At 27.8% G+C, this 26,954-nt stretch overlaps 1 protein-coding gene and 2 long non-coding RNA genes across 3 annotated transcripts; all 3 read right to left on the reverse strand.

The window, feature by feature from the left end:
- Window positions 1-2,818: 2,818 nt before the first annotated feature.
- Window positions 2,819-6,732, reverse strand: LOC132945528 (uncharacterized). The gene is made up of 2 exons (XR_009664579.1): window positions 6,436-6,732; window positions 2,819-3,312 (listed from the first exon to the last, which is right to left on the reverse strand). It is a non-coding gene; the product is annotated as an uncharacterized LOC132945528 (long non-coding RNA).
- Window positions 6,733-17,921: 11,189 nt separating this feature from the next.
- LOC132945515 (uncharacterized) lies at window positions 17,922-19,135 on the reverse strand. Its single transcript, XM_061015290.1, has 2 exons — window positions 19,012-19,135; window positions 17,922-18,224 (listed from the first exon to the last, which is right to left on the reverse strand). Exons 1-2 carry the CDS (start codon window positions 19,032-19,034, stop codon window positions 17,990-17,992), a joined length of 258 nt encoding a protein of 85 aa, XP_060871273.1. The 5' UTR covers window positions 19,035-19,135; the 3' UTR covers window positions 17,922-17,989.
- Window positions 19,136-22,548: 3,413 nt separating this feature from the next.
- Window positions 22,549-23,797, reverse strand: LOC132944181 (uncharacterized). The gene is made up of 2 exons (XR_009664426.1): window positions 23,711-23,797; window positions 22,549-22,767 (listed from the first exon to the last, which is right to left on the reverse strand). It is a non-coding gene; the product is annotated as an uncharacterized LOC132944181 (long non-coding RNA).
- Window positions 23,798-26,954: the final 3,157 nt, after the last annotated feature.

Genomic DNA, 26,954 nt, shown 5'->3' on the forward strand with positions numbered 1-26,954 from the left:
TACATGCATTAATTTTCTATAAAAGTTGCTTTCGAATAAAACAATTTGAACGGTTTAATGGCAATAAGGAAATAAAAAGTTATCAATGGCAATACATATTGATATCATGACATAATGGCATAGTCGTTAAAGAGTTCCGATCAAACGTGCGGGGAAGCTGTTTTAAGTTTATTACAGAATACTGCAGTTGCAATATACAAATTCTAAGTCAAACTATTAATAAAATAGTTTACTTTTTTAACTGGAATGGCTTCTTTTTAAATTATAAGGAGGCGTGTTTCAAAAGTCAGATCTTTATTGTTCAAATGACAAATACTATAACAGAAGAAGATTTTCCAGCATTTTAAAAACGACGATACCGTACGAGCATGGTAATAAAAAGCTATTATATAGTTGACATTCTAAAGGGTAGCTAGTATTCACTAAATACATCCATACATCAAACTCTTGGGTATTTTTAATGAGTTTCTCGAAAAGTATAGATATATATGGTTGTCTAGTTAAGTTTCTTTTGCTTTCACATAGCTCACATCAGTAGCACTGTGCACGTATTTTTTAGTTATATTCCCCGGTGGTGCACTGCTCACATGATGCAAGTGAAAACCACTTTCACTCCTACGTGTCTCATATATAAATGTATAAATTAGGTACCAACTGTGTTACTAAATTAGAATTTTGAACTGTATTCTATTAACATCGATATGGATCAATAACATGGTGTATATTATAGGGTTTTTCATCAATTTCGATTGACAAGTTTCGATGTTTGTCATCATTGTTATCTGTATAGTGTATATCCTTATGCTTACCCCTAATATTTATAAAAGAACAGCTTTTTTTTGTGTATCACTTTTCTAACGACACTATCGAACTTTTTACGATTTTTTTTTCTTGACGTTTTTCCAAATTCTCCTTTTTATGTGCCTGTGATTAGGTTGTATTTCCATGTTTGGCAAGGCATTTAAATAATTCTCCCTTTTTTTACAGGGTTGTTGAAAATACCTCTATAGACGCCATATAGTGGCACTATAGTGTCAAAATGTTTCACATTTTTGGCCTGGAAATAGAAGGGCTCTTTGCACAATGTATTTTGTTTTTCAAATTTTACAAAGAAACTATTGACTAATTTATACTTTTTTTACAAAGTTGCTTCAAATGCTGTTTCTACCCTCCCATACCCAAATTACGCCATTTCATAACTCTATTTCTCATTTTTTCCAGTGTATAGTTGGAAAGCACATAATCGTATTTCAATTCATTGGTTTTTAGATGATTCACAAGTGAAATGTAATATAAAACCACGAATTATAATTCAATTCAATTACTTTAACAACAATATTCAGCATAAGAAAACACGGCTTAAAAATAAAACATGGATGCTAACAGCGTTAGGGCTAAGTGCTAACTGTGTGATATTCCGATGTCTAAGCCGGATTATAATTCGATAATAATTTAAAGTTCATTCATAAAGTTTTATTATAACCGCAAAAATTAGTTTTTTTTTCATATAAAAACTTATAATTGATAAAAAAATACTTACTAAAATGTAAAATTAATTGTTCATAAAAATTCTTCAATAAGTATTATGAAATATAATGGTTATTAAAATTGTATCGCAAGAGTAAAAATATATTATTGTTAAAAATAAATCTAAAAATTAATAAATACATAATATAATGTATACACAAATTGTTATAATATGTACAATATTGTATTTAATCAAACTGTTATATTTTCAATGTAGGTACCTAAGTCAATAAATTATGTTTCAATAAAAAATTGATTAAAACAATTCAGAGTAATGTATGTTTAACATGAATATAACTATAATTATAAATTCTCATTTTACTTCGATAATTTAAAAAAGAAATGTATAAAACGACGTATAATTTACATGTTGTATTTGTAATTGTTACTATATCAGCATTTATTATTTTAATATTACTAAAGTAAGGTAATAATTGTAATTTAACTTATCACTTAATAAGCATGTAACGCTGTAACCTTTAACATTTAATAATGTGATTTATTTGTTAGTAAACAAACGCCCCTCGAAAAGTTTTTCCAATAGTCTGGTTCATTGTCATTAGGTAGGTACTTTAAAAGTTGAAATTAAAATACACCATTTGTCCAACCAAAAATAATAACATCCTCCACGGGTGAGAAACTTTAAATGCATTTTAAACTTAGATGTATAGACAGTTGAAACAGTTTATTTTTTTTTCGACACAATCGATAACAAATAAAACTGTTTCAACTATATCCAAGGGATTAAAACCATGAATTTCAACCATAAAAATGTATGAATAAGTTTTAGGAACATCTGCAGTAAAGAGTTCTTGGTATAATAAACTATTCAGTCTCAGCTGATAGGCAGAATATAATATAATAATAAACAATACAAATTGATTGACTTGTTCAATGTTCAATATTTTGTATATCTAAGAAAAAAATATTGGGTTTATTTGAAAACGAAAAATTGGCAAGTTTTAAATACTGCAAATGTTTTGCACTTAAATAATTTATAATTGAAATATTAAAGCATTGAATCTTACATCAATTTACAGTAGGCAATAGGCTTAAGAAGTTAACAACCCTGTTAGAACTATAGCAGCCTATATTTTCAAGGTCTTAAAAAAATTAATTTAATCTGCAATAATTGTGTTTGAATACCACTATTAATATATAGGCACCACCTTAGGAAGGAATATAAGAACGACAATAACACAAGAGATTTAGCGACTATTCATACTGAGAAATATACTTAATGTTTTATAAAAACAAAGATAAAAGGGTTTTATTGAAACAAATAAAACAATTATTTTTTAAAAACCAATTTTTTTTCATAGCTCTAAAACAAAGTGTAGACCTTACAGTTTTTTCAATATATAACTCAATTTGGACTAATGGTCGTAAGTATATACTTTGTAACAATCACTATTGAAATATGATTCATGACAGTACGTACTTATTTTTTTGTCAAAAATGAATTTAACAATTCAAAAATTTAGTTTATAAACCTGGTTGTACCACTGGTTGTATACAAATTTAAGATAAATATTTTACTAATTTTAGACAAATCGCTAAAAAAATGGCTAGTTTACAATTTTTTTTCTTTATATAGGTATTATTTTTTAGTTTTTCTTGGGTACGGTGTATTTTTCATTTGTTGGATTCTTTTGATTTCCATGTTTATCTAAATTAGCTTTTGATACATCTCCCTGATAAGCACTTTGATGTTCTGGTTCAGCTGTTTTGTGACAAGAATTGCACTGATTAGTACAGTTCTTCATTTTTTCACTCTTGTCCATTCTGAAACAGATGTTTTTTTCGATTAATTATTAAAGCCGATTTCAAAATAAAATATGTAGTACGGTTTTATCAATACATACAATGTATTATCATTTAATACAACTATAAATATAGTAGTTTATTTAAAATAAATAGTATTATATATTTATTTATTTAAATATTTAAATGGACTTAAAAGCTTAATAATAATTTTAATTTAAGATTATAACATAGTATAAATCCAAATATAGAAAGCACAATAACAAAATATTAATTTATTAAAAAAATACTATTCATATTATAACTATAAAAAGAATCTATTAAGTGAAAATTAGATAAGTCAACTTTGACGTCATCGGTTAATCTCATTTCTGGTTCTATTTTAATAGATATTGAAGAGCATTAATTAGTTTTGTGGAATGAGTTATAAAAAGTGTTTTATATCTAATTCGACATTAAGGGAATTAAAAATTAAAGCAGCTTAGTAAATCTGGACAGTTTATATTATAGTCATTAACCACTATCTTATATAATATAAAAATTTCAAACCATTAATGTTTCTCCTGACAGTTAGACTCATATTGATTGGTGTGAATTTTGAAAGTGGATTAGGGGGACTAACACCTCCCCCCAATTGATCTGCTAGTCTCCCCAATTCAAAAGTCAGTATTTAGTACTGAGCATAATAAATCATTTTTAGAAAATATTATAGGAGTGGAGGGGGCTAGCTAAAGCCCCTCCCTCCCGAAAAATTGGGCTGTTTGCGTCTATATGATCATATTTAATGTATCTAACAACGGCTTACATTGTAAATGAGGTTGACGTGGAATACCACATTTGTAGGATATAAAGCAATGGAAACGATTTTGGATATTTTCGAGGCTTCGTATATCATGAATCATGATTATATAAATAAAAGGTGACCCAACTGTTTGGTTGTATTCCGGAGTAGAAAGCGCTAGTGAAAAATACAATAAACATCAGGGCTAATAAAATATTTACAGGATTATAATGATTTTGATTTTTGAGAAATGTTTAAATATATTTGTTGACAAAAAGAAGCATGTCAAACTTAACACCTGAATCACGACTTTCAACAGTACGCTAAAGGGCTGAAGCACAATACTACCTAAATTTTATTATATTCATAAAGAACGAGACCTGAAAAATCCGAAAATGTCGTAATTTTGAACTTTTCGATGTTTAAGTACAAATTATTCAAATCATACAAAAAATACAGGATACTTTAAAGATAAAAATATTTTTATTTTTTTTGTTTTTTAACTAAAGTCCATGTATAATGTTTAATAATAATTATGTTTTTATAGCATCAATATCAGACGATCCGTGGAAGCATAATAAAAAGAAAAACCTACAGGAAGAAGTTAAGAACACTATGCAACGCGTTATTGCCAATTATACAGTTTATATTATATACAGTATACACATGCATAAAACTGTGTAGAACTTGAACATTTTCTATACAGACATAGGTAGGTAGTAGGTACAGTTATACTACAGTGTGATGTGTACATTATGTATTGAATAATAAATTCTAAGCAATATAATATTGTTGTGGTTTAAAAACAACACTATACATTTATGATGCGTTATTACTATTACGGATTATTCGAAAAATAAGAACACGATTAACCCAGTTTTTTTAATTTTTGTTTTTTGTTTTATTTTAAATCACGTACCATTAACCAAACAATATGTTACGACCACACAAAACATAGCTCAGCGTGCCACGAAAATGCACATTTAAAAATATTGTATTCGATCGACCTCGGATCAGAGCTTTCGGCATGCTGCGAGTAACAATATTTATCGATTTAGTTCGCCGCGGTGTGACTCGATCGTTTCAGACTTTCAGCCACGTCAGCAGGCACTCTACGGCACTCTATCGGCGAGTGGTCCGCAGTCCGCACACCGCATATAATTAATGATTTAATTTCGTACACGAATTTTCAATCATCGTATGTTTATGTATGATATTATTACCATGCCGATGCGAAATGCCAATATTATACGCTATCGTGGTGACGTGGTGCGGAAACAACAATACTGCACCCGCCAACAAAATACCTACGCGCTGCAAACGTAATCCCGATTACGGTTAACTGCAATATTATATAATATCAGTCAACCAATAATTGTTGTCGTCGACTCGTTTCGATATTATAATAATATTAGATACCAAAACATTGTATGTGTACGACTGACGTAGTAGAATATGTACGGAAGCTCGTCTGCAAGATTAAATCGGTATTAAAGCGGTAAGAGAGTATATACCACCTGGACACATATAACGCAAGCAGAATCGTGATTTATTAAAAACGACATTTCGATTTCGTTTCAATAACGAATGTTATAATAAAAATACCTCGAACAGATCTATTGGAAAACTAACATATAGGAAAAAGTACGCTTTGCATCATTGTAACCCCTCGATTATATCGAGATATATATTATTCACAATTTATTAGTATAGTTTGAGATTTGGACTAAAATAATGATTTTTTAAACGGAAAAATAATAATAATAATTTATAGGTACTATAAACCGTACTTTGAAGTTATCGTTACTCGATACTCTCAAAAAATGGTATCATAGGATACGCTGCAAAGTGTACCAAATATTATCACAGTATCACATGGTTTGAAAAAAAAAACTCCACCAGCACGGTTTTAACCAAGTTCCGTTTAAAATATCATTACTTTCTGAATGTGGTGATAGTTGATCATTATTTGCTGAGCTAAACAAAGCGAGAGTATCATCCTACACCCCGCCATTGTATTCTGTCAGTTCACCACTTGAAATAATTTAAAATATATTTTAATGCGCTTCACATTTTCTGAAAAAAAATGAAAGACCATAATATAAGTACTAAGTAGTCATGATTCATATCAATAATTGTGCGTTTTCCTAATTCTATCCATGTATAAGTCAGGTCGTTTGGAAATAAACAAGTCTTGTTCAGAAACTATTAAACATAAAAGATAATTTTAAAGTCATACTATCCTAAATATTTAAATTCTATAAATATTTGAAACTAATTGTTATACACAACATTATGCGAAAAACATATTTTATTCCCTTGTTCTAATTAAATATAAATGATCATGCTGTAGATTTACTTACTTAAATAAATGTGTAGCAGTACCGTTAGTAAAATTACAAAATATAATTAATAGTACAAAATCTGTTGGATGTGTTATGACTGACCAAAAACTGTTCAATGCATTCGTATTTTATAAAATAGAATCATAACTTAATCAATTCATTTGTAGTGTAGAAAAAATATTTTAAATAATAAATAATATTCGTTGTTATCATAATCCTCTACAAACCAACTTTATTTAAGTGTACACAATGCACTTGCACCGTACTTCACATTTAATTTAATTTAAAAAAAATACCTATGTATTACCTATATCATGTTATTGCTAATAACTAAACTATCAATTAGTTTTGATAATAGAATGTTTGCATTTTTTTAACGATAATCCCAATTATGTATATTGTATAATCTAAAGTACCTATATGTATATAGTTATAACTACTAATGAAATTTAATTGACATTATAAATAGACTTATGTATTGAAGTTGTTGATTAATATTAATTAAAACATGGCTTGAATATAAACCTTTGTTTAAAATTCCGAATAGGTATTATTTTCAAAAGTAATATAGATTGTACATCGAGTATAGGCCATACATATACTGAATACCCACTCCAATTTATTTCTGAAGATTTTACAGCCATTTACACGGTAGTATATAGAATAATAAAATAAATATCCGCCCCGAGTAGCTATAACTTGTGTTTTTGAACCGGCAGTATTTCTATAACCGTAAAAAACTGACGAAAATCATAGACGTTTCGTCATTGTAATATATTTGTACACATTGTAAAATATACAATAATAATATACGATATAAGGAACACTATACGTCCAATCAAATGACGCCAATAAACTTAAAACAATTAGAGCACATATAACTGCATACAAATATTACCAAAGTAAAAAACATTGAAAAATAAGTATCAATAAAACTGGCAAATACATATTTTCATCTGGAGTAGGTACAAAGAATACAATATTTAATATTGAATATTTTAGTACTTCTTATGTTATAATATCGAATAAATATAATATTATACGATAACTTAAATACATAATACAATTATATTTATGGCTTATGTGATGTGTACTTATAGATAATACCGTAAAACTATAATATTTTTTTTTACATAATAATTAATGTTAAAACTGTTAAAAGCCTTAAGCTTTGGAAATATTTTTCAAAAGTAACTATGCAAAATCTTAAATGAAAAAAATGTAATTTCCCCACACTTATTTTTATAAAGTTTAGTCTAAAGTTTTAACTTTAGCTTTGGAAATACCGACCTCCTATCATATTTTGAATGATCATTTATGACTTCAATCAAATTATAATTGTTTAAACTATAAGTGAATATAAAAAGGTGGATAAGTGGATGTCGCTCTGCTGTACAGTAGGTTACAAGTGGGTCACTGTAATGGATGGTGTTAAATTTGAATTCAATGATATAATATCATTGTATAAGAAAAACGATTCTGAGCGAAAACGGTCAGTCAGCCTATGATCTTACCAAGTATATTTGATGATATTATTGTGAATAAAGTAATTTATATATAACCTATTTACTCGGAGCCTTGTTTTAAATTTTCAATCTTTAGCCATAAAAGTTAAACATTTTATACATTTTTAACCACAAAATAATTAATAAATTATAAATTTGATAAATGTTGTCAAAATTTGAACTTTAAATGCTTATAAAAAAAAATTGTACCTATGTATTTTTAATATTTTTCAACTGCTATTAGAACGATATATCAGGAGCCTTATATTAAATTTTCACGCTTTTTTACCCAACAAATAAAAATTTATTGATATTTATAGAAAAAAAAACTAAAAAAATTGAAAACTGACAATGTCCGTAAACAGCTCAAAAAGAGTCAAAATATTTTCAACATTTTATGATGTATAGAAAATGCTAATATGAACATTCAGTGAAATTTTCAAGTATCTACAGTCATTCGTTTTTTAATTACAATAAAATAAGAAAATTGTTACATGAGAAATCGAGTAAATATCAAATGTTGTAAAAATATAAATTTCAGACGCTCATAAAAATTTAATTTAAGTTTCTTCTAGACATTTTTTTTTTTATAAAGGTAGACAAGCTTATGAGTAATCTTATATTACATTTTCAAATCTTAGATTTAAAAAGAAAAATTTTTATGAATTCTCATCAAAATAATTTGCTATTTTTCGTGTTTTTCCCGTATTTTGTCAAAATTTGAACTTTAAATGCTTATAATTAAAAACTGTGACTAAGGATTTTTAATTTTTTTCATCTTCCTTTGAAACAATAAACTAGGAGCCTTCTATTAAATTTTCAAGCTTTTTTACTCAACAGATAAAATTTTAATGATATTTATAGAAAAAAAAACTAAAAAAATTGAAAACTGACAATGGCCGTAAACAGCTCAAAAAGAGTCAAAATATTTTGTAAATTTTATGGTGTATAGAAAATGCTAATATAAACATTCAGTCAAAATTTCATGTCCCTACGGTCATTTGTTTTAGAGTTACACCAAAAACCAAAATCGATTTTCTCGAAAACAGATTTTGCGTAAAAATTCCCGTTTTTCCTTAATTTTTCTTTTGTTTTTCACGTCGCTTGTGAAAACTACTGGGAAATTTTACTTTTGACCCCCCGAAAGTACCAACTAGATTCACTTTCCTATCAGAAAAGTTACTATTGAAGAAAATCCAAGCACTTTTACTGTCCTAAAAGGTGATGACAGACACAAAAATAAAAAAAATAAAAAAAAAAACACACATCATTGTAGAATCAATACATTCATCGCTTCGCTCAGAATCTAAAATAAATCAAAATTGAAATTGAAACTTTCATACTGCATAAAATCAGATATTCACAGAAAACTAAACGGGGAGGTGATTTCTGATATGAAGAAAAAAAATTAATTTTAGAATTAATTAAAATGTTTAACTTTTATGGCTAAAGATTGAAAATTTAAAACAAGGCTCCGAGTAAATAGGTAATATATAAATTACTTTATTCACAATAATATCATCAAATATACTTGGTAAAATCATAGGCTGACTGACCGTTTTCGCTCAGAATCGTTTTTCTTATACAATGATATTATATCATTGAATTCAAATTTAACACCATCCATTACAGTGACCCACTTGTAACCTACTGTACAGCAGAGCGCCATCCACTTATCCACCTTTTTATTATTAATAATACGTTTTTTAGTATTATATAGTCGATGGATTTTCTCAAGAATTATTTGAATTTTTACCACAGTGCCTACGAATCGGATGGCGGTGCACCTGGCGTCAATCGTAATTTATCAATCAGGAACTGTTTATGATGCGTTGTTGAAATAATGGTAATACACTAATAATTCCGTACTCCAGTATTATGATATTATTAATATAGTGTTCCTAGTACCTTCTAGATTTACATTTTACCCGTAACAACATTTATTTTTAATTTCTAGTCGTTCATTAGTCGTATAAATAATACGTAACATTAATTGATAAAAATTATGTTTAACCAATTTTCTTTGCCATGTAAATTATAATAATACTTCACTTATGCCTACGTTTCCAGTTCAGTTCACATTATTTAGATATTATGTATATTTTATTTATTTCTATCTTATGTATGTCCATTAAATTGTATATACCTATAAAAATCTTAAACTACGGTCCACGATTGACAAAATACTTGCAACTGCGGTTTCAAGTAAATCGTTGTACATAAGACACATCTCACTAAATAAACAATATACTATATCGACCTAATTTAGTTAACATTATTAAATTAAATTATAATTTATGATTTTAATTCTTAAAACCAAAATGTATATCTTTATGTATATATTTATACAACGATCAAATATTTAAATTACAATTTTACAAGTGAGTATTAAATAGATCCTGCATTCTTGAATTTTCAATTTATGGACTTAAGTACACGATAAACAAATGTTGTGGCTAAACACTGCTTCTCTTGCCATCAGTATAATAATGAACAAAAAACTACTCCTAAATACATCTTACTAAGTATACTTAAACATTAAGAAGTATAATACGATGTACCATAGTGCGTAAACATATACCATGTTAAAGAATATCGTTCAGAAATAGAAACGGGAAAAATGCTCCAAATAAACAATAAACATTTATAATTATTGTTGATTTATTTTTGATCAAGATATAAAATGTTTACAAGTCCATAGTATGTAACATGTTCATTTTTTTTGAACATAACGTGCATTGTTTGGATTGAGTTGGTTACTATGGTTGTTGATGTTTGCCGTCTGCTGGGATCCTTGGTATGCACTTTGACGACCCGGACCCGTTGGCGTGTGAATAGGATTACACTGATTTCCGCGATTAGTTTGACTGTTGTTTGTTGGGTGATCCATCTCTGAAACAGTAAAAAATCATTATTTGTAATAATGCAGGTAGGCATATTAGTTTATTTCATTGTCAATTAAAAAATAATTAATAATACAAGTTCATTACAAAACATTATAAAATCAATGACTTGATAATATTCAAGTAAATTTAATCTAGAAAGCTGAATTAGTAGGTACATACGTCAATATAAATATCTAAATATACTATTAATGATAATTAACAATAGGACATATTATTTTAAAACTTAAAAATATTGATTAAAATATATAATTTGTTCCTTTCAGTATAAGATAAAATTAAAAATTTATAAATTATTTAAAAATATAATAAATAATAATTTAAAATCTGTAAATCAAGTCATCAAAATCATAATTTGCAATGCCAAGTACCACACATGGTAAAAAGGACGAAAAAAAGAAATTTACATCACTGATGGTAAAAATCTTAATTTATTTTAAAACACGAATACTGTTTTGATTTAATTTGGTCGACTCTATGTGGTCCAAGCATAAAATATTTAAATGATACAAATAATTAAAAAAATCTAGTGACTATCATCAAAAATTATTAATTGTAATGCAAAAACTTACTTAAAGAATGTAAGACTGAAGACAAATTCAACGAAACGTTAAAGATGATGAACTGTGCAGTGGCAACGATATATTGACATATGACAATCGAGCAGTCGCTGCTCTCCTATTTATATCAAACCAATTTCCCTCACTTTGAACGCAGTATTTTCACTGTTTTTAATTTGTAAATAATTATCAATTATTTTAAATAATATTTTATAATAGCTGGTATTATTATTATGTTATTAAAACATCAAGTGAATTCTATGGAGTTCTATTGAGCCGATTTTCATGATTATATTTTTAAACAAAAGCGTTAAATTTAAGCCAAAAACTGTGAAAAAAAATTACGATAGTATTTATTGGATTTTTTTCTACCATATTTTAGTAAATAAAGTCTCGTGCGATAAGCATGTTTCTCAAGACGGTAAGATATGTGGAAAAAAATATTTTGTATATAATTATTGAACAATAATAGTATCTTTGTTATTTGTTTCATTGCGTGTATTTATATAAACTGTATATAATATACTCAGTTTTGTAGACACATAAATCCGATGTAGAAAATCCAAAACCCAGTACCTATAATTATTAATTATTTCATGAATTTCAATGTACTATATATTATAATAGATTATACATTCTTTAGTATAATTTATGATATAATTTGTAATTTAGGTATTAATAGCCAATACATGGTGAACGTGTGAAAGCATAAATAACAGGAAGCCTAGATCAAAGGTGAAAACAAGTTGATTATGAAATATTGGAACGAATTCAGCTTAGCTCCCAAGTAAGTTTTGTGAATTTTTTATTTTTCACGCTTAATATTTATAATAGTAGGTACTTTAAAAAAGTCGGTCAAATTTTCTTAGGTGGTTATTATCAAAAAAATTCAAAACTTCAAAATCTTGTTTTTACGTTTAAAATACCAATAAATAGTTTTTTTTCGCAAATGTGAGTTTTTTCATCCTTAACATTTTGGTGGAATCAGATATTACATATCATACTTACATTTTATTTTATTGTTAATAAAGTTATTTAATTTAAAAAAGACCCGTCGACGGGTGGTAATACGCAAAATCGTAGACTTCAAAATTGTATAACTATGAAACTAATTCCGACCGACAAATTCTGATTGCACCATGATTGTTCTAACACATTGAAATATATGTGTAAGAAAAAAATTTTTTAAAAATCGCCTGGGAGCTCAACCTGCACAGTGCACATCAATGCCAGTAATTAATAGTAGTTATAGATTTACCTTACATTTTAAGATGTGATATTGTTTTGAGCTGTTTACGGCCATTGTCAGTTTTCAATTTTTTTAGTTTTTTTTTCTATAAATATCAATAAAATTTTATCTGTTGATTAAAAAAGCTTGAAAATTTAATAGAAGGCTCCTAGGTTATTGTTTCAAAGGCAGATGAAAAAAATTAAAAATCCTTAGTCACAGTTTTTAATTATAAGCATTTAAAGTTAAAATTTTGACAAAATACGGAAAAATCACGAAAAATAGCAAATTATTTTGAGTTGAGAATTCATAAAAATTTTTCTTTTTAAATCTAAGATTTGAAAATGTAATACAAGATTACTCATAAGTTTGTCTACCTTTATCAAAAAAAAAATGTCTAGAAGAAACTTAAATTAAATTTTTATGAGCGTCTGAAATTTATATTTTTACAACATTTGATATTTACTCGATTTCTCATGTAACAATTTTCTTATATTATTGTAATTAAAAAACGAATGACTGTAGATACTTGAAAATTTCACTGAATGTTTAAATTAGCATTTTCTATGCACCATACAATTTTGAAAATATTTTGAGCTGTTTGCACATGAAGCACATGAGCACAATTTTTTTTATAAGCATTTAAAGTTCGAATTTCGACAAAATATTGTATCAAATTTATAATTCAATAATTTTATTGTAGTTAAAAATGTATAAAATGTTCTACTTTTATACCTAAGGATTGAAAATTTAAAACAAGATTTTATAGTTTTAATAGTTCCACGGTAAGTAGCTTGTTATATATTGTAAATTACTTTATTCACAATAATATCATCAAATATACTTAGTAATATCATAGGCTGACAGACCGTTTTCGCTCAGAATCGTTGTTCTTATACAATGATATTATATCATTGAATTCAAATTTAACACCATCCATTACAGTGGATACCCACTTGTAACCTACTGTACAGCAGAGCGACATCCACTTATCCACCTTTTTTAATAATAATATTTCCTAAAATGTAAAATTTGAATTATTTATTATTTTTAAATTGTACGCCTATTACATTTATAAATCCTTTCAGTAGTTTATTTATTGAATGCTTGTCGTAATGATGACTAATAATAAAATATTGTTGATAAGACCACTAGTACGTTCAATGACTGTGTCCCATTCTCACACGAGTGGTTATTACGCGATTTGGTATTGTATGATAACTTTTGGAATAGTTACTTTATCGACATTAAAAATAAGGTGAATTAAATTAATACAAATATCTTACTTTAATCTAGAAAACATTACAGGATTATGTAATTTTATTGAATAATTTTTATTAGATAGATACACTATGTTCTCTATTCTGTCTTACAAACCTCTAATTACTAAAGAAAATTCTCGCCCACTTTTTTAAAAATCAAAGAATTTAACTATATGCATTCCAAATCAGTGACTTTATTACTTATAATATTATATTTTAAAACTAGTGTGATTGATCAACTTCGCCGAAGTCTGATGTAAAAACAAACCATTTGTACACTTTCAAGAATATTTATTAAATAATATAATTGATTTACTTTTTATGGTGTATAATACCACAGACCGTGTATTTTTAAAATTTAATATTGTATAGGTTTAGTAAATAGAACAAAATGTTGAGTGCTATTGTTAGTTACCACATCGCTAAGTAATCTATCAACGCATTTTTTTTCTGCTTATGTATTATAATAAATTGTTGATTACCTCAGCGTGAATATATTACAACGAATATTACAACGGCGTTTGGTGTAGACAAATTAAATACGCTTTATGGAGGATGAACTTATCTTTCCATAGACAATAATATAATCCCAGAGATATAATATTTTGTTTTTTATTTAATTATCATATACATTTCTCGCGATTTTGAGACGTTTGATATTTATAATTTTAACGTGGTTTCAAAATAAGCAGTAGTAATAACTACTCAACGTTCAAATATGATATAATTTAAAAATATTTTCAACATAATTTTAAGTACAATTGGTCATTGATTAGTAATCGCGAAATTATATAGGAAAACTCTTTCGAGTGGTTCTAACTTGTACAGGTTGCGAATGTATAATAAATTACAAAAAAGGTATAATAAAGGTCATATCTAAGGAAAAGTCTTTGGGGTCCAGAAATTCCTCTGAATTTTTTTCAAAACATATATATAACGTTGAAGAACAATTTTTGACACCAAAATATATGTCAAATATTAACTAAGAATTACTTAGTTAATTAATTTGATTTTTTTTCAAAAAACAGTTTGTAGGTTTATCTTCATTTTTTTTGTCTGTATACTTGCCTAGTTGCTTGTCAAGTACCTAGTATCAATGTAAAGTGTCACAGCTTTTAATTATTACAATTTATTATACTGTGTAATAACGTGGTAACTATAACGTGGTCCTGCTAAAAAATGTTATAAATAAACAAACTTTTAAAAGGCAATACCTACATTTTATTATTATATTATATTGTGTACATAATGTAATAGATAATAATTGGTATGGTTACATACTGTATTATTGTGGTGTAGTTTTTAAAAACTACCATTTCTCAAAAACTTTACAGCCGACAATTATTATTTATCATCAATGGGGGCAATAACAATAAATAATAATATATAGCATTTTATAAAGTTTTTAGTAATCGAATGCATCAGGGGGCCCATGTGTCTAGGCCTAGTTCTTGTTTTTTTTAACATGCAAAATAAGTGCGCTTTAATGGCATACAATTTTTTATGTACATAAAATTATGACATAAATTCTTACTGCAGTATAAACTACATTTTAAAAAGTTCTCTGTGAGATGATTTTTTTGAAGCTCAAAATAATTATTGATTTCATCAATAAAATGAAGTTGGGCTAGGTATAATCGAACTTCATATTATTCGTACTGATTAAAACAGTCGTACCTTAAGTAGTCCTCTCATTTAACATATTTTACATATTTTTTTAATTATATTTAACACATCAATAAGTATAAATAAACAAAATTATCTATTATATTACACCATTAATTGTATTTTTTTTTTAAATAATTAGTTACGTTTGGCCTATAAAATAAATATAAAAACTTAAAATGAAGCAAATTTTCAAAAACATTTTGATCAATGATAACACAAATTAGTATCATTTAATGTAATTTTAAGTAACTATATATTTTGTGTAAAGTCATGTTATTTTTTTTGAATATTGGTAACAACTATTCCATTACTAAGGCGCTTTTCTCCAGTAACTATTATAAGGCTAATGATAATTTTGATTTTAGTTATTAACTGTGACTTTAAGGTTTTTATTTGGGTAAACTATCTTTACCTGTCTTTATTCGATAAAGTATTGACTGTACCTACAACATATTTTACTGCATTTAAATACATATTTCGAGATTAAAGAACATTTCGTACTAATCTATATGTTTTAAGAAAACATAATTTATTATTTTCATAACTAAAAAAATCATTAAAAATGAAATAAACACAAATTTGTGGGTATTTGGTGTTAGGTAAACGTGAATTTTGTGGTACGAATTAAGTACCTACCATTTATCTAAGGTGTATCTTAATTTGTCTTGAGATATGTGGTAGGAAACATTTTAAACACCAATACGGCAATACTTATAAACTTTTGGAGCCCTTTATTGTATACACACGTACTGTACCTGCAGGCACAATAAGTGTATTCGTTGATTAAAATTAATGTATGTGAATAGCTTGACAAAATAAGCCACAAATTGGTGACAGATCCATCTTAAGAAAGTTCCCATGACATATTATAATATAACAACAATTTTGAACTATTGTACTGTTATAGTAAGTTTACTGTTCGATGTGATTATTTACAAACGTAATAGATTTGTAAAAATTTGCGAATTTATTTAAATTTAAATTTCTTTTAATAATAAGTCTATAGTTAGTAAAGTTACTAATGTAAATTTAATTTGCCCAAATTTTATTTAACCTTAAAGATTTTATTTAACCAATGCCATTATAACTTATAAGTTAGAACAAAAATAACGATGCGTTTACACACATAATGTATTTATTTTGATATTAATAAAAAAATATTTGGTAATACACTTTTCAAATATATTATTACACTAAATAAATTATTAAATATTTTGCTTTTCCAACATTTTTTATTTTTATTTTTGACACGTTATAATTCTTATAAAAATAAAGTATTTATATAGATTTTTAGAGAATAAAAACATCATATTCTTTACATTTGACATTTCTTTACATAAATGTCCAGTCTCAGGTCATCAATAAGCTAAAGATTTATGTATATTATGGTTATCAGTATATCATGTAATACGCTTTTCGGTCAAAAACAGTATTAATAAGTATTTAGTGATATATACAGTTTACAGTTTACAAATGAAAATTTGTGTGATTTTATTTTGCATAGATTTGCATATCTCGGCCAAAAGCTTGCATAACTTTGCATTTTTGTCTGTTATACCTTGTAATCGGAGATAATAATTTGTATATATTATACATGTTTGTAAATACACTAAATGGTGACACGAGGAAGAGGATTTAAACTAACTAACTAACTTGTTCCATGCGAACTGTTAGGTTGTGTAAGAATATTTAAGTTGTAATACTTATTTAAGCGTACCATCAATTTATTTTAGCACAGCAAACACATTAGAATATTAAAATAATGAGTGTAATACAATATTATATAGTTTTGGATAGTTTATTTGATTTGATTTGATTTTTTTACAAAAATATGGAAAACAAGAAAAATAACAAAAATAAATAATATGACGAATTGGTTTATTTATTATTTACGTTTAATATTTTTAAAAATACCCTAATCAAGGTTAAATTTATTACTTCTGAACACGTTAGTTTGCCACGTTAATCCACCATAGAATTTAGAACGTACACACATTTAAATAAATTACATTTAAGCTTTCTTTTGTAGTCCTCCAAATATTCCTCTACAGTGCAAATGAAAATCGACTGCTAGCCGTGATGGTCTTTGTAATTTAGTTATTCTATGCTAAATATATGCTTTCGTAGACGTCGAGTTGATTGTCAAACTTACCACAATGTCAGAGAACTAAACAACGACAGTTTAAGGCGAGAGAGACAGAAAGATTATTCACATTTAACATTTACTAAGATGTACGATGTATGTAAAACTAATTTTAAGACCCATATCTAAATCTTGTTGGATTGTTTGAAAATAGGTATCATTACAATTGTACGTGTGGTATTATATTTCAAATAAATATTAACAAATTTAATATATTGTTGATCAAAAAAATACGTAGATGTAAAAAAGTTTATTTATTGTTAGAAAAAAAAATAATTTTGTGGTTTTTGTAAAAATGTCTCATTATTTTTTGTTGTCCTGATCAGAATGATTATTCAAATCCTGCTTTTCCTTTCCCTCGCGGTATGAAGGTGGACTTCCAACTCCATTTTTAGAAATATGTGGATTGCGCATGTCCGCAAAACCATTTTTTGAAATTTGAGGATTACGCATGTCCGCAAAACCATTCTTCGAAATATTAGGATCAAACATGTCCGCAAATTTATCTTGAGATGATTTTCTGTGATCCATAATAAATCTGAAATACAAAATACACTGTTATTATAAATTATTTTGTAAAACCAATAATCGCTCAATATTACCTATTGGTACCGTTGATTTTAGATGTAAAATTAAATTTTTTTTTTTACATTATAGGTAATAATTATATAATATTATCAAACCGATTGCAATACTAACAGACGTAAATACTGTAACTAGAAAACCAGATTGTTATTTGTCAACTTTTAACCCATTTTTTTTATTCTTATAAGTCAAATCCAGGACACGGGATACTGCAAAATAAATAGAAAGTGTGTGGCATTTTAGCCAACCAATATTGAATACGTCTAACATACAGCAGTATCTGATAGTATTTATATCCTTTAACCACAATACAATGCCATGATAATACCCACATACAATATCTGGTAGGGATATAAAATCACTAGTCAGTCCAGGACACGCAATTAGAATAAATAAAATATAAAATCCTGGCAACAATAAATTTAAGACATCAGAAAATCATTATAATAAAACAAAAATAATAATAAACCAATAATTATTGAGAATCCACCAGACTTGAAAACAAACATCTCAAACCAACCAACAGAATGGTCTTTGTGTGGAGTGGTACCTACGGTGAAGCATAACATGATGACTGAATTCATGAGCAGCTAAAAATCTAATCGCCATTATAATCTCTCTTGTATAATATGCATGTAAGAGATATCACAAGAGAACCTAATACTGTCAAACTGTCTAAGCTTAAGGTTATTGATAAAAAATGTAAATCAAAATCAATTATTATTATCATACATTCATACCTAATATTATCACGTTTGGCCATGAACAATTAAAAACTAACTTAAAATCAATTTAATGATATTACTACGTAATAAATACAAAAACAACTAAAAACTGTAAACAGTGTAAACTGTTATCGAACTAATGAAAAAAAGTATTGCAATAACTTACTTACGAAAAATACTATACGTGACTTTGTAACGTGTGACTGAAAACAGAGATTAACTACAATTTCAACAGGAGTGAAGACGAAAACGATGCTCAACCGTACTCGGAAGCATTGACGATTAACAGACTCTCTCCATCACTATTTAATCAAAATAACTTACTCCCTCTCAAAATTAAATAATTATTGACTAATCATTGCTATATACGTCATTGTTGATGTATAGCATTCGTTCGTTTTTATCTTTGTTTATGTACAATGTATATTGTATGTCATTTGTATTTTGTTTATTATGAGTGTACCTCTATTTATGTGATTCGTAATCGGTGGCGAACAAGCCACACCTGTCATTTTGGATCAAAATATTGCGTTGGTATGTCAAGTGCTCCACGAACTCATTGATGATCATAACTCATAATTAATAATTACACACTGTTTGAAAGGTGATAATTTTTACAATATTTTTTCAGATATTTTAAGTTGTATTTTTTTTTTCCAAATTAAAACTTTTAAAACATTCTTTTGATAATATGCTTAATGCTCACTTTTTAATACTATTTTCAGAAATCTGTTTCCAACAAAAAGTAGCAAAAATTATAACCTTTCCAACAGTGTTCACAAACGGTGTATCGTTTATAATACTATTATGCGTATTTTTTTTTTATGTAATAATACAAAAATATCAATTTGAATTAATTGCCGTGATATGTTTGCATAGTGTAGAACAAAACTTGTTCAAAACTTGTACGAAAAGTCTATAAAAAACGTATGGATACGCGTATAGATTTTAACCATAGCTGTTTGTACCGATCAATTTAATTATATCAGTTCTTCGTATCGTTCGTGTCGTGCTGTCGTTGAATTTATTGTTTTCGTTTTTTGTAGTGCCTAATAATGTCCGCAAAAAAGCGTAAAATTGATGATGAAAATAGAACTTTTAATACCTCATGGGAGAATGACTATTTATTTATTATTAACAAACAAAAAAAACCTCAATGTCTAGATTGTTTATGCGTTATTGCGGTCTTAAAAGAATATTTCCGTAATCGGCGTACGACGTCACCACTCACACCCGTATTTTTGGATGCGTTCTTGCCTATTGTAAGTGCTATGAAGACATTAACACGTTCAATGCCGAGGCCTATTTGCGGTTTCGATACCGCGTCGTCGCAACGAATTTACGCCCGGTCGACAACGTGTCGACATCGCCCAACGGCGCTCTGCTTTATTTTTATATGTAGAACCTAAACATATTATTTTCTTATAATTATTAATTTATAAATAATATATAATAACATCTAATAATATTTATTAGACGATAATAATATGCACTATATATTATTTATATGTTAGAATTATTATACCAAGTGTAATAAAAGCAACACCGTCTCAACATTCTGCGAAAAATTGAATTGATTTATAATGTCATAAATTAAGGACGTCAAATAATATTTACTACTTTATTAGACAACAGTGGGCAAATATATGTTAGTATTATACTAATAGTAATAAAAGGAGCTCTGTATCTACGTTCCGGGAAAAGTTGAAATAACAGATGTATTTTTAGACCAAATATAAAACCATAATATACACCATTCAATTAGTAATGTAATCACAAATGGCCAGAAGGAAAATCCAATATAATCAAACTACTCCAGTAAAAATTACGAGTCAATAACTAATTTGTCCACTACGTGTCGACAGCGGCGTCCGGGACAATGCAGTATTTGTCGACTATGTGTTTACCGCGGCATTGAGAACGTGTTAATGATCATTGATCATTATAAACCAATAAGTAATAATACACTGTTAGAAAGGTGATAGATTTCACGGTTAGAATCGAATATTTAAAATTACAATATTTTTTCTAAATTGTATGCAAATTAATATTTAATAAACGCTCTTTTGTTATACTGTAATGTTCCTTTGTCAAGACTATTTTCAAAAATCTGTTTTCAACAAAATGTATCAAAAGTTATAACCATTCCATCAGTGTCCGCAGCGGTACATAGCTCCATAATAATTCGAGTTAATTTCCGAGATATCATGTTTTTACGGCCATGTAACGGTCACGAGTACGGTACACTCTTAAATATTTTAAGTGTACCTACGTAATATTGTCAAAATTGATTGTTTATTATTATTTGTAATTTGTTTCAATTATATAATATTATTTTTGTATTTAAATATAAATATTTGTAATGCTATAAGTATAAAAAAAAGGTTGTGGAGTGAGTCACTGTCATAGATAATATAAGAATGGATAGGACATGACTATACCAGTTCCATGTGGGGCCGTGTGCTTTTTTGGGGAAGAGAGAACGTAAAGAGAGAAAGACGATATGGGGCTTTTTAAGGTTATGTGCAAAACTATTTTATTGAATAATAATGATAATATGATAGTCAGTTATATTTAGATATTTGTCAGTTTTTATTTTGATTGTTGTGCTACTTGTGCCTGGAAAATTACTCTGAACTTAGTTAAATATTTAAAATATTTAAAATATTTATTATTATTTATCAGTTATCATATCAATATTTGCCCCATATTATAATCTTAAAAATAGTATCACTAAAGTTTCATGTGATAAGTTCTTATGTCCTATCCATTCTTATATTATCTATGGTCACTGTAATGGATGTGTTAAATTTGAATTCAATTATATATATTATCATTATATACGAAAATTATTCTGATCGGATACGGTCTGTCAGCCGTAAAAATGTTATCAACTTATCGAAGAAAAAAATGTTTTCTTGTACCTAGACCTAAACTACCGATTTCCTGACTTTAGACTCTTCAGAATTTATTGTGCCTGTATTTATTTCGATGCTTTCGACCTACCTGTTGATCAATGGCGTATCACTGACGACGGATACAGCACCCTCAGAGACATGTTGACCACTAAAAATGATTTGTTGAACATTTAATTCCACAGCTCACATTTAGAACTGTATTTGAGAAGTACAAGTAGAACCTAATAGATGTATTTATTATATTCAATACATATATTATCAATTATTATCGCATAGTTTATTATTATTATTATTATTATAATTTTGTACTGTACAGTTGTATTGTGTTTATACATATACAATTTAGTTACGCATCGTGATAAAAATATATTATGTAACCGGGTATTTTATTTTAAAACTTCGATGAATTATAGCGTCTGGACAAATTGTTATACCGAGCCCATGAATTTGACATTACTGCGTCGGTATATTATGTTTTTGTATAATACATTTGGAAAACGCACATATATATTGTGTACATATAAATTTATAGTACATAGCACAATTTTATTTTCATACCATAATTAAAGGTATTTGGAAAATAGAAACGAAACGAGATTTTATTTCAAACATAAAAAAAAAAATTATAAAATAATATTACTCAATATAAACGATTGTTTATTTATCATTCAAAAAAACAATTTCATTTTTTTATTACATGATTCGGATTATACTTGTTTGTTTGGATTTCGTGATTGTTTAAATCATGCTTTTCGTATCGTAGTGACCGGTCAGGGGGGCCATCCATTTGATGTCTGGGGTTACATTGATCAGCAACCCGTTCTTGAGATTTTTCGTTATTTATAATGACAAACTGAAATACAAAATACACTGTAATTACTGAAAAATTCGTACTTAAAATAATTTGAAAACATGGCGAGTTTAATTATTTGTAAAACCAATAGCCTGTCAATATACCCCGAAATAGGTACAATTTTTTTATATGTAATATTTCAATATTTTTTTCCAAATGTTATTATATTATAAATCCAATTATTATACCGTCGAAACTTAAATTAAAACTAGAAATACTAATTTTCAACCCATTTTCTTCATTCTAATAAGTAAAAATCCAGGACACGGGACACATAGCCAACCAATACTCAATTGGTACGCCAAAAACACGGCAATATCTGATAATATTTATATCGCCAAGCTTAAATACAATAAAAATATACAAGTATAAAATATAAAACCCTGGAAACAATTTGAAACATCAGAACATAATAGAGAATGTCAGCACAATATTTATTTTCTCTCTCAGACCCACGCACAGTGCACACAATAGATAAAACACTTTCGCCTAAAATAATTTTTTTTGATGATTTTTGAACAGTCTTTAAGTATAATCTAAATTTGGTGATTTTATGGAGTTTCTTATAATCACACTCACACTAATTGCATATTAGTAAATTGCCTAAACATTGCAATATTGCCCATGTGTGGGTTAAGAGTGGTATACTGACAGACGACGGTGAACTATCCATTAATTTCCCTTGTATATATGTATGTGAAATATAATCATAAGAAATGCTAATGCTGCAGTTGAAGCTTAACATTATTAATAAAAAAATAATTAAGACTATCATATTATTATTATCAACACGTTATCATGATCGAACATCAACAATTAAAAACTAAATTACAATCAATTAACATGATATAGGTACCAATACATAATTACAAAAATAACTAAACAGTGTAAACTATTATCAAACAAATAAAAAAAAATATTGCATTTTCAATAACTTACTTACCAACATGACTTTATGTAAGTTGCAACGTGAGACTTAAAACAGAAAACTGCAATTTCAACAAGAGTGGACTATAGCGGATACGAGAACAATGAACGATCGGACTCGGAAACATTGACTATTTAACAGGGTTAAGTTTAAACCCCCTCTTAAAATCAAATATTTATTGACTGAATATTATTATCATTAGTATATTATACTATGTTATATGCGTTATAATATTTAATATTGTTATGCAACCTCAATCGCCATATTATATAGGTATTTATTATATGGACAAAAATATAATAAGATATATAATGAACAATATGATCATTGTTGTTTGTTACATGTGTTAGTCACATTACGTTTCAATTACGTTTAGATAGTACTAAAAAAAAAAAAAATTTAGCTACTTATGTCGTTTCCTGCATTTACGAGCGTGCATACTCGGAGAATAATAATAATTTTTATTTGTGCACATTGGTGGCTGTACAAAATGTAATATTTGATGTGTATATTTTATTATTTACGATTTACACGTGTCAATTAATATATTGGCTAGTTAACTATTAACTACCTATTTAATTTAAATTAAAGTTGTCGATATGTTTTTTATACTTTTCAAAACAACGAGCGATGTACGAACTGAACGAAGTATTTTGAATAATTTTAATCTATAATAATGCGTGTAAACATTTTTAGTCGGAATGTAAGTACCTATCGATTTCAACGCGAATATAATAATATTACGATAAACCGTTATGAAAATCCACAAATAATAATGTGCCCGTCAATCATCGATTTTAATATTATTATGACGTGTATAATGTTTATTATTATTAAATTATGCAAAGTTTTAATCGCGGTCTTATCGTAATTCAGACGATGGGACCGAAATACCATATTTAAATAAACTATAAGCCTTATGATGATCGCAATATGTTCGTTGTGTAGCATAAAACATAAAATATTATACGAGTCACAACTTCGGCAAATGATAGAATAAAATACGACACAAAATTAGAAAGAATCACAAACGATTGCACCAAACTATGATGTATTGCTATTCATCAATAATCATATGTCCCTTTCGTTGCACCCATAATTGTATTATATAACGCTTTCCGTGTTTACGTCGCAATGGTAATGATGTTTTTGTCACACTTGCACCTAAGATTAATTTTCCTTTCGAAATGTTAGAAAATTGCCTTTTTCCGTCCAGCGAACGGTGAAGTATTTTTGGGCAGGCAGACAGCGATCGTGAGAATTACTGTCAAAATTAGACTAATTCACATCGTGAACGTGTACCGATACGTTTCGTCTAATGACCAATATTATATGAATATATTATCAAATAGTATAATATTGTGTGTAAATTGTATGCTAAAAAAAGAATATTAATTTGAGTCTTCGTCAACTTTGAATTTGCAAGAAGACAACACAAGTACAGGCATTAAAATATTAGTTTTAAAATGTTATTGTTTTTCTGTCTTTATGTTTATTATATCTGTAGTTAGTGTTAGATTAAAGTATTATTTATTAACATACTTAATACTAAGAAATTGTAAATTAATCCTAATTTTTAATTTGTTGTGTTATATGTTTTAGGTATTTTCAAGGCCGCATCATGGAGTTCGTAGCATACGAATATATACCAGCGATCGCTGCGGAAGGTATGCTACGACCTATGTGAGCAGTAATCAACGAGTTGGGATGCCCACCAACTGAGAGGATCCCCGAACTAGACGTCTAGGGCGGCGGACTTGGGTCGACCTGCTAAGTCATCGAACTATGTTGAACAATCATATAAATTATATGCGAAGGGATGGACCAGGACTTGTCTCGGTTATCACCATGTGGCTAAGCCAATGTAAATATTGATAAGGCATCATGGGGTTGGGGTATGCGGGTACGTACTAGCGATCGCCAAGGAAAGTATGCCACTTCCCCATTTGTAAAAATGTATATTAAATAAACAATGCTACAAGGGGGCTAAGCAATGCGAAAGCAGTACGGATCCATGCAATGGTTTTTTCCAGGAAAAAAAAGATATTTTCAAGAAAATAAAAAAAGTAAATGTTTTTCCAAAATTTAAAATGTTTTAATAGATTTTGCTACTATATCTGGTACAAGCTGTGAGAGGATATTTTCTAAATTACCTATTGTAAAATCAAAACTTCGAAGTACAACGTTTCAAGAAAGACTGGAATCCCTCTTATTATTGTTTGTTGAACAAGACAATTTAATGAACATTCGGGTTGAATTGATGAACTTAAAGCTATGAGTAATGAAAGATAACGCATATTATAGTATTATAAGTTTATAAATTAGGTGTATTGACTAATGAGTATTTAAAAATGAATTTGTAATTGCTAAAAATTACTTAATAGCATTTTCAGCGTAAATACTTGATTTTTATTTTTGGTGTCGACAAATATACATTACAGTACTCAGTGGCTAAAAATTGCTTAAAATGTTCTTTAAAATAAAAGGTATTAACAGACAATAATCAAGAAAATAGAAATATGTGCTGCACCTGATCAGGAACTCTGCGCCTGCCTATGTCTAATACACTAGCTGCAGATTGGTGGGTTACTTTCCCGTGCTGTTCTGCCTGTTCAGAGACAGGAGATGCGTGACAAAATATAGTGGCTCGTGCGGGAAGGAAATAATATTTTAGTCTTGGGCAAAATCGCAGTTATCTAAAATAACGCCCACAACTGAAAATTGAATTAACTCATTTCCCACCCTTGTCACACAATGTACTATTTTTGAAGTAAGTTGTCGTCGTGTGACGTGCTGAATATTTTAACCTGGCCAGTTATTACTTCAATGTCACACTGTGGCGTGTACATTCATGGGATATCGTCAAACGTGCAGATGTGCTGAAAAGTGAAAATTGCATACCTACCAAGAATTGCAATCATTTTCAGAACAATTTACAAACGTACTAAGTACCGGGTAGGTACAACGATTTCAGAGACGGATCATTTTTCGTGATATAACAATATGATCGCTTTGGCAAATAAAATGTCGAAATTTCCTTAAAAGTATTAAGCCATCTCCCACAAATATACAATATACGTAAATGCGTTATGCAGGCTATACAATAATAACAATATTTAATATTATACTAATATCATAATAGAAGTTTCTATTATGAGAAATATTTCAACGCGCCACCGATAAAATATTTAATTATATTGGTACTTTTAAACCAATAGTATGGTACATTATTGTTATGTTTGTCGGCCGTATTATTTTT

Source organism: Metopolophium dirhodum, chromosome 5, assembly GCF_019925205.1.
Source record: "Metopolophium dirhodum isolate CAU chromosome 5, ASM1992520v1, whole genome shotgun sequence".
In the NCBI taxonomy this organism is placed as follows: Eukaryota; Metazoa; Arthropoda; class Insecta; order Hemiptera; family Aphididae; genus Metopolophium; species Metopolophium dirhodum.